At 39.7% G+C, this 20,577-nt stretch overlaps 2 protein-coding genes across 6 annotated transcripts in view; both read right to left on the reverse strand.

The window, feature by feature from the left end:
- MYZAP (myocardial zonula adherens protein) overlaps positions 1-12,510 on the reverse strand; it is a 67,272-nt gene extending 54,762 nt beyond the window's left edge. Inside the window, exon 1 of the mRNA XM_071568382.1 lies at positions 12,151-12,510. The gene's annotated coding sequence lies outside the window, so the exon portion shown is untranslated. The remainder of the gene's footprint in view (positions 1-12,150) is intronic.
- Positions 12,511-13,465: 955 nt separating this feature from the next.
- The window catches only part of CGNL1 (cingulin like 1), a 56,197-nt gene continuing 49,085 nt past the window's right edge, over positions 13,466-20,577 (reverse strand). For 4 of the 5 annotated variants that reach the window (XM_071568366.1, XM_071568363.1, XM_071568365.1 and 1 more), the window contains 5 exons: positions 19,282-19,365; positions 18,020-18,144; positions 17,368-17,476; positions 16,303-16,466; positions 13,466-15,679 (listed from right to left, as the gene is read on the reverse strand). In XM_071568366.1, the coding sequence (XP_071424467.1) occupies positions 15,529-15,679; positions 16,303-16,466; positions 17,368-17,476; positions 18,020-18,144; positions 19,282-19,365 (633 nt within the window). In that variant the 3' untranslated portion in view covers positions 13,466-15,528. The remainder of the gene's footprint in view (positions 15,680-16,302; positions 16,467-17,367; positions 17,477-18,019; positions 18,145-19,281; positions 19,366-20,577) is intronic. The other variant, XM_071568367.1, reaches the window with a different exon arrangement.

Raw genomic sequence — 20,577 nt, forward strand, 5'->3', positions numbered from 1 at the left:
TAACCTGACCAGGATGCTGAGCTTTGTGACTGCAATGATCCAAGGGCACAGCAGGTTAATTACAAGATGACACTGTGGTATGACTATCTGGAGTGGTAGTTGTTGTGAAATAGCTAATATAATTACACAGAAACTGCAAGAAATTTAAAGTGTAGGCACCTTCTTTGGGTTTTTGTACACTACCTTGTTCCCCCCACCAGTGTTACCAAAATATTTTCCCCCAGGAGTCCCAAAGACCATTATGCTGTGGGAAAAATGAAACAGGATGTCCAAAATCAACAGACCTTTCTAAGAAAAGCCCCTGGTCACAAGATGGACAACAGAGCATGCAATACATGGAGTATGAAGTAGGTCTGTCCTACCAGAACAACAGATCACAAAATAATTCCTGCAGGAGTGGGTAGTCTGGTCTTACTGTAACAAATTGCCTAAACGGGGGCATGATAAAAGGCTGATATTTTTTCCCCATCAAAATCTCCTCTCCATCTTCAGGCTAACTGCTGACACAGTCTAGAGGAAGAAGAAAGTTCAAATAGCACATGACCAACTGGAATATTAATCTTATGAGATTTAGGAATAATTGCAGAGTTACAAATTGAACAAGAACTCACACCTGTGGTCATTAAGGTTATAGAGTCCCATTTGTATTGCTACAGAAATGAGGTGTTATAATTAACTTCTAATAGCCTTCACTTTCCAGGGGCATTAAGAACTATTCTGCCTTCATCATCCCTAAGGCATGAAACCCATTTATAGCAGAGATTATCAAATGGACAGGTGCATGTAAAATATTTCAGAATCAGAATTACTAAGAACTGTAGGCATGATCAACTATTTTTCCTCATAGCTGCCAGCTCTCACTCTTGTCTCTACAGACACACACTTAGCTCAGCATCATGTAACTATCAAGCCCTCTTTTTTAAGCATTTAAAATGAAAGTTTGAGCCTGCTAATGATCATAAACCAGCTTGTTAGGTGATACATACCAGAAAGTGAGCCCCCAAATTCAGTTTTCATAGGTGCCCCTATACACAATACACAAACCAATATATAGTATTGTGCAGTTCTAATCTTGAACAGTATTTGGTCAAATACATCTTTGCTGCATTTGGAGCTACTGTGGTTTATAGTTACCCTTTTGAAGTGACGTAACACATACAGCTATCTGGATGTTCAGCTTGGTTTAGCCACAAGCACCATATCACCTCTCAGACCTGTAACTGTTTACTCTCACTTAACACTCCTGGTACATGGCTAGGACACGATTACTACAAAAACTCAGAGCCCCTCCTCTGATCTCAATATACAAATCTATAATTAGAAATTCCCACGCCAGGAGTTTTTGAAATGCAGAATACAGTGTTATTTTGCAAAGTCCTCAATACCTATTTTATGTAAATATTTCAATTAGGATTGAACTGAGTAAAACAAGAAATTCCTGGAGTTACCTGCATTAACAGCTTGATTCCATGCTTACCGACAAAGTCACAGACTGTAATTGCAGTAAATGTTTCTTTGAATGTCTTCTGTTTTTAATTGTGCTACTTTCTACTTAAAGTCCATCTTCCTGTTGAGATTCTCAAAGTACTTTTTAACTATATATCAATAAAGTCATCAAATGCAAGATAGTTCAATAAGTACAATGCAACATGCATGGTAATTTCCTCTGGAACAGACAGAAAGGACAAAAGAGGATGAGTTAGTTGCTACAAGTTGTATCTGAACATGAATATAGAGCAAGTCCATTGAAGCCAATCAGGGAATTATAATAGTAACAGGGTTCTGCTGCCTGCCTTTCTGTAAGTCAGTGTATTTCACAGTTTGTACACCTAGCAGTTAGAAAAATGAGAATCACATCTGGTAGATATGATCTGTAGAGTCAGACTGCTAAAAATAATTCATAGAGAAATAAAAATTCAGATTTTAAAGGCTGCAAAGCCCTAGTAGGGCATGTTGTTCAGTAAAAAGATATATTTACCTTTTGGGGGGAGGGCTTTGCATTGAGCATGTCCATAAGTCATAATTTTACACAGCTATAGTCATGGCTTTTATTTTATTAAATTAAAAAAGCTTGGACTTTAAAATCACCCAAGAAATATGAAATGTATCAGGACAAATATAGGACAGTTTCATTTATCATGAATATGTGGCCACATTTGAAGGAAAAAAACAGCACCATAATTTTTCAGCCCCAAATTTAGATAGCATCACTCCAGATTTTGCTGAAGCATATAGGGCATCAATCCAGTCCTGATTCAGCAGAAAAAGTACCACCCCTTGACTCATCCTCATCATTTCCTCTTCCGTGCAGGTCTCCCATTCAGCTCCCAAGTGGGTCACGGCCCAGGGCACTGTGGCTCGAGGCACACGTACAGTGCTGGAGGCCTGTCATTCATTCTCCAGCAGCAGCTTTGGGATTAGTCAGTCTGTGCAAGCAGGACAGTTCAGCATAAATGTCACATAAAAGTAAAGCAGCACAGGAGCAGCAGCATTGTTCACACAGGGGTGTGACCTGCCAGGTCACGCAGTGGAACTGGTTAAGGTGGGTAGGAGAGGGAAAACAGGCACACCCCGGCATTAGCACCTCTGTTGCAGTGGTAGGTAGCTCCTTTAAAATCATATTCCACCCCCTGGAGATTGTATCAAATGATAGATCTCTCCTGATTCCAGTATTGTCATTGTGGCAGGAAATAAGGAAATGTTAGAGGCAGAAATGAAGTGTGGAGTGCATGTTCTACAAATGTAAGGAATGGACATATTTCAGGGAGTAGGAATGTTAAGGACAGGAAATACACCCTGAGATAAGCTCAGCTGGTTAGAGAAGGATGCTAATAACACCAAGGCTGTGGGTTCACTTAGGAGTTGGACTCGATGATCCTTGTGGGTCCCTTTCAACCCAGAATGTTCTGCAGTTCTGGGAAATTACCACATGCATTTCACTGATTTCTAGCTTACAAAGGGGAAGACAAGACATTTCATCTTTATTTCTCCACAGGAAAGAAAACATAGAAGAGTAAAAAAGGCAAAAACTATATTCTGCATCAGCTCTATTTTATGGTGAATGGCCAGGACAGCAAGTGGTTGACTTCAGCCCTATTTCAGGGCAGAGGATGAGGGAAGATTTTTCTAAATAACAAAGGCATTTGTTTAGAACATCTGCAAAGGTGCTACAGAAGTTCTTGGTTGTTTGGCTTCCCCTTTGTTTTAGATGTGGTGTAGGGCCTCCATGTTCCCCCATCTCAGAATGTTACACATGGGAATTTAGCAGTTCCTAATGACTCCAGCAGCCCATTGGCTGTCTGAACACATGGCTGGGACACAGAGCTGTGCATAGAAGTTGTTTAGTGCAACTAAAAGACCTCATTCTATTATTTACTTCCTTTCTACATACTAACAAGAAGTTCATTAGAAGTAATATAAAAAGAAAATATGGTGGAAGGGGAGATATTTTAACTATAAAACATGAAGTCATACTGACTCCTGAAATAAGGGGACCTTCATCAGGTAAACTTTAGTCCCATTTGCTCCAAAAGACATTCTAGCAGACCTATCTTGATCTACAGTATAGTGAAATCGCCTTATCCTGTCACCAAGATCTGCCTTATTTCCTGTGTGTAAGTCATTGCAATGATAGAAATAAGTCATAATCAATACAGAAGATAATGTTGGGTCTAACTGGAGTAAGGTTATTAGGAGGGAGTGTAGGAAGGACTAAATAGTTAAGGGTACTTAATAATAGCTCAGCCACAATGACTAAATATCACTTAGGGGAATGCCCCTCTAAGGACAGACCCAGTCCCAGAAAGGAAATGGATTCACACACCTAAGCACTGACGTACCTGGTCACACACCAGCTGTGAATCTGCACGGCCACTCCCACCCTTCCCATGTGTCATCCTGCAGGACGCCACAGACCAGGAGGGTGTTTTTCTTTCTCCTGCATGTAGTGCATTGTCCAGTCAGCAAGAATGCAGTTGAGAGTGGCCTAGTTCTGGGTCCTGATCACAGAGCAAGAGATGTGAGCCATTCCAGATGTGTACTATTCCAGGAAGGCACTTTCAATACTACAGACTTTGAAATAGGTCAAATGTGCACCAGTGAGTTGGACCACTAGAGCAGGATTTCCTGACATTCTGCCTGCTTGTTGATAATGTGAAATCTAAGTAACCCTGTGGCTTTTGAGTGACAAAGACTGGTCAAAAAAAGGAAATAAACCAGTTTACGAGATCACTCATAATTCAGAAGTTAAGGTTTCTATAATGAAGTTAATTGTTTCTGCAGTGAAACTATTCCCATCAGGTTTCTCTGTCCAGAGAAAATCACATCAAAAAGTAGTGAGTACTTGATCAACAGATTATTCACTTCCACTGGGTTTTGATTTCATAAATTTATTCCAATCAGGAGATTTGCACGGCAGAAGTACCTGTAAAATTTTTCTGCTTTCCCTGCATTTCAGAATGTGCCTAAAATTCAGAGTGCCTCATGAAACCAGATGCAAACAAGAACAGAAAGACACTGAAAATCACTAAAAGACAATTGCCCTACTTGTGCTCTCATTTTTACTGCATCTGTCTGATAATAACTGAGATGCAGAGATGCTCTGGATATTAATGTGGGTTAATAGAATTAAAGTAGCACAAAGGAACTGTCTTATTGCTTTTTATAATTAACCTGGAGATCCATTGCTGCTGCAGGTCACTGAATGAAGTTATTAGCACTGAAGGAAGAGACGGGTACACACAGATGGGGACACAGGAGCAGGTTTGGGTCACACAAAATGATGGGGGAGCTAGTATGAAATCAGCCTGAGCTATCAGTCAGGGTCACCTCGTGGCCAGTGACAATTTGAGAGAGACTGACAGTGACACAACTGACACTGGACATGGGGGGAAGGAAAAGAGGGGATTTGCCTCTGGGGCTCTGGGATTTGCCTCTGGGGCTCTGGGAATTGGCCACTGCTGAAAACAGGATGTCAGACCATCACTCTGCCCCTGGAAATTTCTATAGCCCTACCTTTTAGAGAAATATTTACATAGTGGTTAATACAGCAACGCAAGATCCAATCTTGTGCCTCTAAAGTCAATAGCAAAATTCACAGTAATTTCCACAGATGCTGCACAGAGGCTATAATGAGTTAATAGCAAGCACTGGATACATTGAAAACACCTGATGGATGTTCATTTTCTACCTTGTTTTATTTTAGTAAACTATTTGAGGAAGTAAAAACCACTTTAGAAATCTTGAATTCACTGTCCTATGACACGCAGGGTACTTTTGCTAAAGCATTAGAATTAAAAGTACACCAAAATATTCTGACAGCTATCAAACTCTTAATGAGGCATTTTGGTACATCTCCCACTTCTCATATGAGTGGAGTTACAGTCTCTATGAATTTCGGGGTTCTCCTGGGTTAACATGCACATTTAATAATTTGATGAATTAACAAAAGAGAAAACACTTAGACAAAAACATCTTATAAAATTAAACATTGGATAAAAAAATGTTAAAGTGCCCTCCAGATTTGTATTCCTGCTCAACATTTCTGTCCTGTCCTTAGGGAGAAAATGTTGAAGTGGATTTCTCAATAGAATATTGTTTTCCTCTCCTTGGATTATGCAAAGGACAGTGGCCAATGTGGGCGTAAGTTGCAGAGAAAGATGAGTACAACTAGAACACCTTCTGCATCCTGCCCAGTCAGTCAGACCTTCCTGTTTAATAATGTGTCTTTTCTGCATAAACCTGCTCTAACCATAAACAGAATCTCACCCTCAGATTTGGAATCATTTCAGTATAAAGGTGATTCTCTGACAAAAATAGGATGATCTAGGAAAGCAATGAGTTGACACGTTTGCATGTTTGGCTGAAGTTTTGACCCTGATGGGAACCTGACATTTACTTCTATATCTCTGGCTGGATGTTTGCAGTGCAGCACAACCACACAACCACCACCATAAGGATATCTGAAATAGGGTGGGGTTTTTCTGGAAGCTTGCCACTGACCCATGTCCACAGATTTCTTAAGTGCATCTTGTCAACCTTTAAGATTGTTCAGAAGTTGTTTCTGTATTACCAAGATAGCACCATAGTCATAGTTCCAAGCTAAAAGCTTGTTTCCCCCATCTACAGAACCTAAACGATTTCTTAATTTTTCACCTTTTGTGGCTGATGTTTGTTAATTTTCTATGAATGCCACAGGTGTTTGCCAGGGTTTCCACAGATCCCATCAAGTCCTCTGGAAAGCTTTGCCTGTGGTTAGTTTGCTCTTTGTCCAACAGTGCCAGAAACAGCTGCTGTAACCATGAGGTCCCATTCCTTGGCTATCTTTAGGTTACCATGTTTGGGTATCAGCAACCACTTTGCAACAGCAACATAAAGGGTATAATTCACTGACTCACCCTGTTTGTAGATACAACCTGAATTTCACTGTTTCTGGAGCCACAAACAGCCTGGACACAGAGTTGCTTTGACTGATTTTTTATGTCTTTTGGTAAATAACATCTGATCATTTTAATGTAAAACCCACAAAAGAATGAGATGCCATAGGGCTAGAACAGTGTGATTTTGTGCAGAGCTTGATAATAGAAAGTGGGGAACCTGTAGAAATCTTGGTCCTGTTAACCTGTGAAATTTAACAGATTCCTGATGGCATGGCAAGTGTAAGCCACCAGCAAATAAACCACACACATTTCACCACAGCTCATTCTGTCCCGCTCGAATTCTGGGGAAGTGGAAGAACTCTCAGGGCCCACAATGTGCAATGGCGACTGCTCAAAACTCAGTACTCTGCAAATGTCATATTCTTCAGTTCACCAACAGTATTTTTGGAACTGGGCTGGCCACTGGTGTTGATCCATATTTCAGTAAGCAAACTTAAACAGATCATGGTTTTGGTGAAAGAGGGTAATACTAGGATCTTGTTAAATCGGATGAAAAAGGGGGAAAATTCTGAGAAAGATCACAAGAAATAGAAACACTCCATCCCCCTAATGAAAGCATGAACAAACCTGCTCATACTTTTCTTACACTGTTGACATCTTCATAGGTCAGTGCCTGAAGTTAGGTAGAATGAACTCAGGTCTTATCAAGGCTGAAAATAATTTGAGATTACATTAAAAAGTTGAGGCAAAAGACAATTTGAATGCCAGTGAATACTTTCTGTCAAAACAAAGTCTAGCCATAGTCATGAACTATCTCATATTGCCTTCCAGAACATCACTCAGTGTCATGCAGAGCAGTAAAAATGCCCAGGCTCCTTTAAGAGCTGCTGTCTGTCTTCTCTGGCAGTGGCCAGGATTTCCTGCTTCAGAAGGATATGTAAGAACTGCACAGGAGATAGATGCTAATTATCCTCCCACTCCCTCCAAATATCTCCCTGGTTTTCTAGTCCTCAGAGACTGGCTTATTTCCTGAACTATAGGTTTAGTAACTCCAGCCAACACATTTTCATGAATAATGGGTATTCTTACCAGCTATGAACTTCTGGTTTTTGATAAACCATCAGTACCAATGTGTCTAGTCACACTGTATAAAAACAAAGTACCAATTTCAGGGCTCCTCGCTCCACTCTGGTGATTGTCCCCTTGCTACAGTGTTACAGAACAGTAAAGGGTAGATATTCTATGTTTCTTCTGTCCTTCATAAATTAATTTCTTCAGACTCAAACCCACTCAATTTTCTGTCCTCTTACAGAGTTGTGCAATAGTACCTGAGTACTTACAGCAGCAGCAGCACTCGTATAGGAAAGCACATCAGTCACTTTGTGCACCTTAACATCTTGAATGTGATTTTGACTGTGGTTCTACACTGAAAAGGATTTTTGTTGAGCAGCACATCACTTTCTGTACAGACTGCTTCTTGAATGGAAACCTGGCTGTTCTGTATTGTATTTCAACCCATGAAGGATTAAATAATTTCTCCTATCTTGCAAGTAACATGCTCTGGCAGGAGCTCAATTGCAAGATTCCAAAGCTTGGAGATGCCTTTTAGCTTCTCAATCTCTCTTAGGTTGGTTTATAGATGAACTCCCTTTGCAGCATCACAATTGCTCCACACCAGTTGCTGCCTAAGAAAACAAGACAAAAGGTGCATTATTAGGGCATAATGTACACAAGTCAACAGGGAGGTTGCAACACCTCAGCTGCAATGACAGCCACTGCAGGACGCCCAGGCTGCTTAGGAGTGCAGAGGGATGAATTCTGACATCCTCTCTAGAATGCAGGATGCCAGCAAAGCCAGGCAGAAGCGCCACGGAGCAATTCATCCTGCCCATGGGAGGTGACCAACAGTTTCGTGGATATAAGCGTGATATTTTTCACAACAAACCCCCGTTTTGGCTGAGTGCCTCCAGTCACGCTGCATAGATGGCACACGGAGGGCAGGGTGACACTAAGCGCACTGACGGTGAGTTCAAACACAGGGCACGGGGGAGCCGAGCCGCGCTCTGCTGCCTCCTGCGGGCCGCGCTGCCCCCGCGCAGCTCCCACGTTTAAGAGTTTCAAACGTTTTTCCTCCAAAAATACTCTCTCTTCAGAAAACTTCTACCAGATTTCCCTTTTGGTGCCTTTTTTCCCCCCTTAATTTCTCTCAAACGCCACGATGCTCTGCTAACCATAGAATAACTTTCAGAATGGCAAAGTTATTGGGTATTATTCTCCTATTTTCCTTCCACATTCTAATTTGTAAGAATTAGAAAAGTGATGAAAAACATTACTTTGAGAAGATAAAGTTCCAATCAAAACTAAAATGTGCTGTTTTTATGTGATTCTCTGCACTCAGTTCACCCTCGGAGCATCCTCCAAGGGCTCCCAGCTGGCAGCTGTGCACGCTCAGTTTGTGGTCAGCAGCATGGCATCCCTGGGACTGGCTGGGAAGAAAAGCTAAAATAACATGACTTCATAAAAGTTTGTGGAATCAATGCTCAATTAGTTGATATCTAGTGTTCTATGCTCAGCAGGTATAGGAGTATTTAATCACTCAGTGGGGAAACCTTGCCTGTGCAGGTCTGTACACTGGTGGTGAGTCTGACACTGCAGAGAACAGATCTAAGTGGAATCCCCCACCCACTGAGCTTCCAGGTATGTAGTTCCCTCCTGCCACCTGCACTGCCCTTGAGCTGTTACTGCTAATGTCATTTAATGGCATTTTGACACCTACAGATGCTCCTGAGACTTGTGTAATCCAGCTTTGAGTCAAACACCTGCATTTGTGGAAACAGCACTGTGAAGCTTTACAGGTGAATACAGACACGATCAACAAGAGGCCAGGTAAGAGGAAATTGCACAAGTACAGAAAGCTCCTTATTTTGCTCAAGTAAAGCTGAAAGACAGGTGTTTAATGTCATGCCCACGGTGAGTCATGACATTTCCTGGGCTGCCACCCTGGCAGGGTCACCATGGCACACTGCAGATGCTGCCTGCCTCTCACTTTACCTCAGGACACATGGTGAGCTTAAAAGTAAAGCAAATAAAATCCCATACATACAGTACGGATTTCGTCCACAAGAGAGAGAAGACCCCAATAGACACCTAGAGAGCACAACCAGGAGAGAAATCTCCCCAGATATGGGTTGGTTCTTTCCTCTGACCAAAATACCCCAAAGCTCCAAACCTGCCCAAAAAAGCAGAAATGTCCCAACAGCCACCTATCAAACAGCCAGACCTTTCTGTTGGCACTCAGGAACTCTGTCTGCTGTGAATGAGCTAATGTTAAGTGTTTTCCAGACATCTGGTGGTCAGGCCTCTTCACTTCCTCTCTGGTCTGGTGCATCTAAAACAGGCACTGGGTCTTCCAGCAGAGTCTCTGCCCTTGTCACTGAGGAAGGAAGGATCACAGCTGGAAAGTGCAAGAGAGACCATCAGCCAGGCACTGTGGCAGAAGGCACACCGCAGCACAAATGGCCAGTCCTGAGTCACTCACCTGCAGCTCTGCAGGGCTGCTGTGCCATAAGCAGCTGGGAAGGCATCACCTTCACAAGGTGACAGGTCTGATGAAAACCTGTATTTTTGACTTTGAAAAAATAATTTGATGGGACCTATAACAAACATACACATGTCTTTACATGATACCTATTTCATTTGAAAACCCCAAATATTCTGGTTTGGGAGCATTTTGTGTTGGTTTGTTTTATTTGTACAAAGTCACAGCTACCTTTCTCCCGCAGGACTGCAGCTTACTGAGTAGGGGTTTCCCAGTGCTGCTATAGCCCATTTTCTCAGTAGGAAGCCAACAAGAGCACAAGGGCAGAAGAGGAAAGGAGGTTCATTAAGCAGACTGAAGTTTCCTTTCTGCTATCCCCACTCTGTATCAATAGCACCAGTGTGGTACATTCATACACAAGATTCCTTTCCCCTCATACAAGTAGCATCACATGGCCTATATACTTCTCATTCTTTTCTCTTCTCTGCTTGTCCCAGAATGCTTATTAAATTCCATCTGAAAATGTTCCCTAGCAAAGGGATAAAGAGAGCAGGGAAAGCACAGAAATCAGATTCACTGAAAAAATCTGATCCTTGGCATTTCCTCCTAACGTTTTTATCCAGGAAGTTTCAAAGCAGACATAGTATCAAGTTTTCAAGGTCTGGTGCTCCATATTCTGGGCATGTTGACAAAAGTACAAAGGTCAAGGACTGAAACAGCAGCTCAAACAGATTAAAAACCAGAATCCTCCTGCTTCTCAGTGCTCTATTTCCAACTATTAGACCACCCTGTCTTCTCTGGATGGTTCAGCTTCCCTTATTTTCCTTTTGGTAAAGTGTTTAAAAGACAAATTAATAGGCTTGTTAGGACTCTGCCAAAAAGTTCTTTCACACAGCAGATATGCAACAAAAAGCTGGAACTCAGATCAAAGTGGTCTGCACTGGGAAGGATTTACAGTACCCACAGTGTGACCCTGGCCACTGAAATTGTGTATCAGTTTGAAACAGCTGGGATTATGTTTTCAGGCAGGAACCAAATCAGCTGATCCAGCACTTGCAGTGATGCACACCCATCTCTCTCTGCCTCCAGTGTGTGTGCACATCTGCTTGCTCTTGCACACTCCAGTCTCAAAGACCCAGTGAGTCCTTTTTCCTTAAATAGAATGTGCTATAATTTAACCAAAAGACTTGAAGAACAAAATTAAAAGTATACCAGTCTTGATCTCATCTGCAGTACAGAAATCACATGCTGGCAGCCTCAGCCAAGTCAGGTTCCAGGACTCAGTCCTCATGTCCCAGGAAAAGGCCAGGCTGAGATGGGAACAGCCAGCTGTGGGGGTGTGGGGGGTGAGCTTTTAGTCAACAGCTCAGCTCTCCTATGCACAGTGGAACTGCTTTCTACTAGTCTGGCACAGACTGAGTTTTCCAAGGGACAAGCCCCTGTCTCATCTCTCTTTTCACTGCAAGGCCAGCAGTTTTTCCTTTCTCTCTCACAAAAAAACATAGAAGTAAACACATCTTTTAACAAAAAGCCAAATCCAATGGAAAACACAGAACTACACACACGATTTACTTTCTGGAAAAATAATATAAGATAATATGTAAGCCACACAAAATAGATGCTTTTGATACTGGCAGACACTTCTGCATTTCTGCAAAACAGAACTACCCATGCTGCCCAGGGACACACAGCTAATCAGTCTCTATTAACAGTGTATCCACAGAAATATCAGAAACATATGCTGCTCCTTTCCCAGCACTATCATTTGTCTCAGCCGGACTCTCCTGAGAATCGTTGCTGCAAATACTCACAGGAAATAGGCATTTCCTAGCACTGCTTCAATGTCCTCCTTACCATCCTGATCTTCAATCTCTGGTCTTTCCCTGGAAATAAAATCTGGTATTGATCCCAGCCCAACATAGGTATTTATATATTTATGATGGTTTAAGCAAAATTCAGGGCCTGGATCTTTAAGAAGAGTGAAGGGAAGATCAAAATCAAAATTAATCAGAACTGGACCCTGAGTAGATCTTTCCTGCTGTCTGTATTTCTCTCTTACTTCATACAACACTTTTTGGCAGGGTCCATCCCAGCCAGACTGAAAGCAACCAAAGTAAAAGGAGTGTTTGAGACCAGTGAAAATAGCTTTGTAACCTAATACAGGAAGCATTACTCAGAAAGCCCATTCTGCTGAAGAAGCAAAGTACACAGAATGCACAGCAAAACTCAGGTTACCTGTAATGAGCCCCTTCTCTGCCCTCACACTGAAGTGTTCCTACAGTTTTCCTATTGACAACTTGGACAGTTAAAACTTTCATCATCCACCTGTGCTCCAAATTCAAGCAAAATTTCAATTCTTCTAATGGCATGTAGCTTCAGGATCTAAATAAAACAGTAAATTGTTATTAGAAGTGGAGAAAAGAGCAAATGTTCCTGCTTACATAAAACAGTCTCTGCTGCTGTCATGTGAGGTTCTCTGGTTCCCTGTCACACTTGTACTGAGGTAGGTGAGCCAAACTGACTACTGGACTTGACCTTGTCCATTGAACTTTACTCCCTTTCTATTTAAGTCTTTCTTTTCTTATATGTTAAAACAAACACCCTGAACACAAAAAAAACCTTTTCTGTAATTTCTGTACCTTTTCCTTAACAGCCCAGTGCTCACGAGTAAATTTAGAAATGACAATGGAATTTACCCCACTATAACATAGTGGGGTCAGAGGGTTAAACATGTGACCTAGTCAGAACCTTATGCAAAATAAAAGAAATTAAATGTGTTAGAAACCTTGGCAATCTCTGAAGAAAGCTGCTCTTTAGGCAAAGTCTTTGAACACTTTGCAATGTTACTTGATGACTGCAGTTGGTAGAAATTAAGCAGCTGAAATATGTAGCTCTACTCCCAGGACAGGAAGACCCAGCTAAGCTAAAAGAATCAACATCTAATTACTAAAATATGCTGTGTGATCCAGAAAAGGCTTAGAAGCTGAAGCTAATGTACTGTGTAGCTCACTCAGCAAAGCACACAGCTGGTCTGTAAAAAATGAGGAAAACACATGTCTTCTGGAATAGCTGGGAAAATTATTTAGAGATCAGAACAGATTATTTAATCAGGAAAAGGATAAGAATTAAGTTGAGAAGAAGGAGGATAAATCAGAGGAGTATACAGATTAATCAACAAGTTATAGTCTCATCACCAAGGGACTACATGGTGAGCTCTAAAGAGGAAATGCCATTTCCAAGTCTAAATGAACCAAGTAAAGGCGAGTTATTTTCCTGAAAACACAGGTGAGGAAGGATGTCCTGCTCTCCCAGCAGGAGTTTGCAACAACATGTCTCCCTCCTCCTAAGATCAAATGAGGAGTCTTCTAGATGTTGCACCTGCTTTACAAGCTGCAAAGAAAGTAGCTATCCAAAGAGAAGAAAATGCAGAAACTTCTTCATAGCATCAGTATTTTTCAGATAATTGTTTTCTTATTTTGTTTTCAACACGTGCATCTTCCATATGGAATCCAACTGTCATATCAAGCTATATGCACATACAAGGCAGAACTGGGAGAGCTGACTGACTTTATTTTAATTTTTCTTTTACAGTTTAGTGTAACTGGAGGTAGATGCAACATGAAGTGATTTTCTTCCAGTGGTTTGAAATAATAGTCATCTATGAACATTATAGGATAAAGTACTGGGGATTGGAATCAGTTGTTTAAAGCTAAGTCTACATAAACATGCAAATGAAACAACAAAGAAATCACAGCAGGTTCTCTGATGATTGTCAGTACAGTGTAGTGCAGGTCTTCTTGGACAAAAGGCTGGGTTTGTGTTGTTAAAATAGTAAAACTAGTACTGCAAAAAATATATGATGGATGCTACTTGAACAGATACAAAATACAGAGCATTACAACCATGCTGTTCATATTATTTCCCATATAAGTTAAATGATCACAATCAAGTTGAAGGGAATTACCTGGCAAAAGAGTCTGTCACCTGCTATGCATGAGTATATTTCTGATCCCGCAGGCAGGAATTTCATTCCATGTAACTCCATGAAAATGGATGCTGCCATTGTCAGGACTTGGCCTTACCAAGTCTATCAGCCTCACTTTCAGAGCTGTTAAATCTGCTCTTTTCAGTGGATTGCTGTGTGGGAATAATGCAATCTCACAGCAAGTTCAAAGTATTTTTTACAATTACACCATTACTTGATCCAATCAATGAAGTGCTCACTAACATGTAACTGGGGACAAACACTAATAAACAGGCAGGACTAACTAGATTACTAACAAAACTTTGTAGTAGTGCCCTTTCCTTAGAATTCTAGATTTGCGAAGGAGCAAAACCAGTCTGGTGCAATATAAATGGCAAAAAAATATATTTTTTGAAACAAAATGAAAAATGCTTTAAAACTAAAATCTTCAATGCACTTTCTTTTAAATTTCCCACGGAGTTTGTTGAATAGGTGGATCACCCACAATACAGACACCTCTATAAACTGAAATACTAATATGTATCTGCACATATGACCACACACTGTCATATTTGTGATATATGACAAATAGATGCTCAGGAAAAGCTTAGAAAGAAAAAGCAGGTTACGTGTTTTGTGTTTCCTGAGTGCAATATCTTGTGAGCAGCATAAAATTTTGGTATCAATTGCTGAACAGATTTAAGAATGTATTTAATTGAAAGACCACAAGTCATTTTACTGGAACAAGTGGGACTCTTTAGAAACTTGAAGATAAGACTGTCCCAATGTCCTCAAATCAGCAGGCCTGGAACATTCTGCCTCTGGCAGGATTGAATTTCTTTCAGGAAATGAAAGACACCAAGTAATAACTGACATCATTCTCACCCTTCCCTACGAAGAACAGAAAGCTTCTCACATTAAGTTTACAAGGAAGTTGTAGTCAAGCCTCTCTCACCATGCAGATGTGATGGTCCTTTTAAAGTCAACAGGCAGCATTAACATTTGACCTCTAATATACAGAACACAATAAAACTTGCACCGGTTTAAAATGTACTTCCTGGCCCAGGAACTGTGAATCTGCTCTGAAATGAACAAATGTAACCATGTTCATTTGTTTCGCTCTTAGTGAAAACCCAAATATAGCATTCAATATAAATTTATGGACTTTACATAACAAACTGATTTATATAATATTAGAAACTTTACAAAATAGTACTAAAGTAGTCAACAAAAAGATCAAGTTTAAAATATTTACATTTTATACATAATTTTTCCCTACTTACAATTATTAAATAATCTCCTGTGGTTTCCTTAATTTTAGGGAAAAGCTTTTAGTGACTAAAAATTAATTTTGAATTACTTCCAAATGGCTTTTTACTTAAACAGAATTTGAGCAAAATCCCATTTCCAATGGGAAACATTATCCCCGAGTCTTCAGTAGCAGTTATATATATCTTGTGTTTTATAATGCAATCCTCTTTTCTATAATAAACAGTGGAGATCTAAAGAAGAAAATGGCACAGTATGGATGGAAACATTATATTCCCAACTCTTAAATCCCTTTATATCATTTAGCTTCTAGAATATCCAGTTTCTTGATAATTTATGTTATTCTTCCAGTACTTTCATGGAATCACGTCAATACTTATTTAGATTTTTGCATCATCATCTTTTGCAAAGTTATTTCCTGAAGATACTTCACAGAGACTGTCACCATCTGTGCTGAAATCATCATCATCATCGTCATCATCATCATCATCAGAATCAGCCAACACTTTACTTGGTGACTTCTTCAGTCTACTAAAACAAAAATACATATCTTTGCTATAAAACCAGCACAACTACATGCAGAACATTTATACAAAGCTTCAAATATTGACTTGTGGATTTACATTTTTAAAGGATGTCAGAGAAACTTGTGCTTCAATAGAGATAGTTTATCATAGACTACATCTCACATGGAGGAAACATGCAAGAGAGTGAGGATCAAGCAATCACACCTTCCAGCACCTCTACAGTGACAAAGAGGGGAAACTAAACTGCAAACTGGGATGTTCAAAGATGGCTACGTAAAACTAACACAGGAGAACTGTACAGCTCAGTCATCAGCAGGATATTTTCATTACTACAAATGGTAAGAGTGTTGAGTCCTATCAGTCTTTTCCATTCTACATTCCGTGCCTCAATAGCTTTACTCAGGAGGGAGATCTTGGAAAGGAGGTTGGGACACCTAGAGACACTGAAAAGAGTTGGAGGACATGTGTAGAGAAAGGAAATGCAGAAGAGTTTCACAGGTCTGTGCCTTGCACTCTGTTTATGACAAACTCATAGAGGAAGGCCTCAGTTTATGGACTACAGAAGCAAGAGGTCAAACCTGTGAGTGGTGGTGTGATATAATTGTAAGGTCTGACAAGTCATCCTACCTTAATTCTTTCTTTGCAGTGTTGAGCTGTCCTTGCAATTGTTCATTTATGTCTAGTTGCTCCTCAAGTTCTCTCTGAAGTTTCTTTTTAGCACTTTCCAGTCTGTCTATTTCTTCTTCAGCTTCTTCAACTTGACGTTTCATTGCTTTCAAACGCAAACTCAACTGAAATATTTACATGTCAGCTGATTAGAGGACTGTTTTAATTAAAGGAATTTTATTCTTCCAGCATCTATGAGAGGAGAATAAAGACAAAACTTTGCCAGAGTAGTGACACTGTAATCCTCTGCTTCAGAAATACTTGGAAGTCAGCATTAGACTTTGAGAAAAATGATGGAATACAATTTTTTTTTAGATAAAAACCCCAGCAAACAAAGCAAAGACAGCCTTGGTAGAGTAAGACAGCCTTATATGATAGCAAGAGCTGATTACCAACAAGGAAAGACTGGAGTTATGAGTGTGTCTAAGTCAAGCAACTTCAACAGACACTATAAAATACATTTTAAAAATCGAGAGGATTTATTTTTTTAGATCTAGAGGATTTTTAACGATCATTCCCTTAACAGATGCCTGTTCATTCTCTAAGCAGAATATTAACTGTTTGACTCATGTGCTGAGACAAACCATGTTTTAAGCAAGGAGTCAACAAAGACCACAGGAATGGTAGAGCACATTGCTATTGGAACATCCATGTATGCTTAATACTTATGGCCCATATTTAACAATTAACAGCTTGTTTCTCTGAACAAAATTTCATAGAGGCAAAACAGAATATATTCTTTGTTTGTGTATTTATGGGATTGATTACTGTCTATTATTTGCTTTATTTCTTAAAATAATTATAGCATTGCTTCTACGGTGCTTTCCTTTCATAATTTTCAAAATTAATAACAATTTAGTACGAGACAAAAGCACATGATGACCATGGAAACTGTGAATCTCACTCACCAGGAGTTCACAAACAACAAGGTAATCAGCATCTACCTATGATCTTCCCATATCTTTTAAACATGATGACTTATGCTAGTAGTATTAATATATTTGCATATTAAGTCTTTCCCTCTACCTGGTCCTTCTGATCAGTCAATGACAGATGTTCATCATCTACTTGCAACATTAACTCCTTCACTTTTCTCTCAAGTCTGCGGTTACTCAGCTGGAAATTCGCTCTGTCCCTAAAAAAAAGCAAAACAAAGAAAAGACAGGGTTGTAAAAAAGGAACTGAAATACTTCCAATCCTGATGATATAATTCCTCAGCCATCTTCTAAGGTTCAAATAAATACTGATGGTCCCTACTTTGATTTACTGATTCCATGCAATATGTTAAGGAATTTGTTCAAAAGCTTGAATGACTAAGTGGAATTTCTTCTGTCACCAGAGCGGCATTTAGAAACAAAAATACACTTTTCCATGACTAGAGAATGAAGTGGAAGTGTTAAAGTACAGTTAGTATTTCTAAACCTGTTAGTGATACTAGACATTGATAAAATAAGGAGCTATGGAACCATGTTAGCACTGTGCCCAGTTTTAAATTTGTAAGACAACTTCTACCGTGCTTTCAGTCAAAAAGAAAATTTGTAATACCTTATGAAACAGTAATTTGGGTCTTGTGGGGGGAAAAAAATAAAGTCAATTGCAATAGAGACTTAATATTAGCAAGGAGACAAAATAACAAACATGAACATGCATGTTTTGATCTTCAAATAACTAATTTCACCTTTCTTCATTCTCAAGTCGTTCTTCCAGCTCTGTGATCCTTGCTTCCATCTGAGCAACAAGTCCCTCTTTGCTGGACCGGTAGGAACCCTCCAGGTGAAGGATTCGGCTCTTCAGATCTTTGTTCTGGAGTTGGAACATACCTGATTACTGCTTACTCAAATTAACAAATAGCACCTTCACACAAAATTAATTTCTCTAGGAAAACATAAAGTGATCAGTATATTTTTAATTCAGTAAACATGGGAAAAGAATGTCAGTGAGGTTTTGCAGTTTATTGCAAACAAATGTTCCATTACTGTGCCTTATTAAGAATTTAGTGTTCAGCTTCAGTTAAAGTTTTAGAATTAAATGGAACTTTGAATTTCAGATAGTTGCAAGCCCCTTCCCACAGTATTTTTAGTATGCCAATTTTTCTTTTCAAATAGTCTCAGATCTGTCTTATGCTCCACACAACTCCTTTGTCAAACGTTGTGTTCTTCCCCCACAACTCACTGGTGTACGGCTAAAACAAGCACACAAAGAAATTACTTCCATCCAGTATCATTTTACTCTACCAAAGCTGTTACTTGGTTTCCCCCCTTTCCTAACTATCCACTGCTACTCCTATGACATAAATAGTTTGAAAAAGACTTGGTAAAGCAAACTTTTTGCTCAGATTCACACTTTTCTGAGGCTCAGTAATTTACATTTTAAATGGGGACCTAATGAAAGAGTTGCCAGGAAATAAAGACAGACAAAAAACCAAACCATAAACAAAAAAATTACATGAAAAACAGAAAATAAAGCTCTTTGTTACAGAACTTCAAACCAAGCAGTCAGGTCTCAAACACCAAAAAAAGGACTACGATAGAAAAGTCAGAACTAAAGGATAAGAATGCACATAGTATATACCGGTAGGTGGCATTCTTTTTTCTCAAACAATTAAAATGGGATTAATTTCACATAATTTAAGGCATCAAATTAGGTGTGTGGTACAAGCACGTTGTCTAAATTTCCATTACAATCTGTTTTACATTGAGTTTGCCAATAGCACTTGCTAAAATAGCTTTTCTCTGGATCTCAGCTAAGGGCTCTGATAGTAATCTCACTTGCAAAGACCACTGGGCTGCAGAAAACTTCTTTACTCCTACAGAAAAGAACACTCAACTAAAATCACGATTGTTTGAAATTGTATCTTCAACACGTTTGTGAAACAGTGTTAAGACTTTACAGAACAGCTCCTCAAAAGTGGTCCAAGGATTTACAGCCAGACATAATTACCTGTCTTTCCAATGAAATTTTGTCACACTCCAAATCTTGCTTTATAGCTCTTTCCTGAAGTAGCTCTGTCCTCATTTGTTCTATCTGTTATAGAAGAAAGCAGAAATGTTAATAAAATATTTATGTTTATCTAGATGATACTGTGTGAATGTACCTATATGAAGTAGATACACCGATGCAATGAGAAATGTGCTCTTCCTCAGAACTCAGGGCATACACATGATTTCAGATGAGCTTTACAGTTACAGTCTTGAACAAAATTGTCCACTGCAGGAAGTCCATGGTATTCCCAGTACTTACTCCAGGCATTTCACAACTCCACAGGATACTGCTGATATTCACTGTATGTATTTTCTGTAGCAAGGAACTGAACTCTAAACTGTTGTACAAGAAATACACCATGTGGCAGGGACACTGAGCTCTGGACCACATCAGTCTGTAAACACCTCTCACAGGTGTTCTCTTCATACTTAAATCTGAACCTCTGAAATGACAGCTTGCCTTAAAGCTGCTGACTATAAAGTTTCACTTTCTTACACACAAACTGGGAGCTGCAGGGAAGTGCCCAGAACTCAATGGAACACTCCACAGACAATTGCAGGTGTCTGTATGCATGAGAATAGTAGAAGCTCTTTTCATCACTCTGCTGCACAGTGGATATGAACATTTCTTCCCTCCTCTGTGTCTCTCATACTGGGCAGGGAGGGAAGGCACCAACTTCTAAGTTTGGAGAGGGTGTTTTCCCTTGTTTTGTTAAAAGACAACTTTTGCTCCAGTTTCTGTAAATATTTCAGTTGCATATTCAACAACCACAAGGAAGATACATTGTCCATGAGTAAGACCTTAAAAATCTACCTGATCAATCCAGAATCAATGTAAGAATGCAGCATTAGTTTCTCTTATTTCACTATTGAACTTTATTGGGGAAAAAAATATTAAATTTGAGGCTCAGAGAGAAACTCTAAATTGCCCAACAGTTGTTACTGAACTTTGAAGCCAAAGGACAAAGTCTGTAATGCTGAAATGCTTTTCTTGGCTCTCATTCCTGCTGAAACTACCCTCAAGTCTCAGAAATACCTCTGCAGGCACAGCAAATGTTACCACAGCATTTGTGCTATTCCCTGTAGTGTTCATAATGTTGAATATCACATGGAGAACACAGTGAACATGCCAATTATTGTACCTGCAAACAGACTGGTAAGGATTGCAGTGGCCACAGCACTCTGCCCTGCTTTGCATGACTTACATCTGAACTTGCATAAACACACCATGCCAGCCAAGGAGCTCTAAGTTACA

The sequence above is a fragment of the Pithys albifrons genome, chromosome 13 (genome assembly GCF_047495875.1).
Source record: "Pithys albifrons albifrons isolate INPA30051 chromosome 13, PitAlb_v1, whole genome shotgun sequence".
In the NCBI taxonomy this organism is placed as follows: domain Eukaryota; kingdom Metazoa; phylum Chordata; class Aves; order Passeriformes; family Thamnophilidae; genus Pithys; species Pithys albifrons.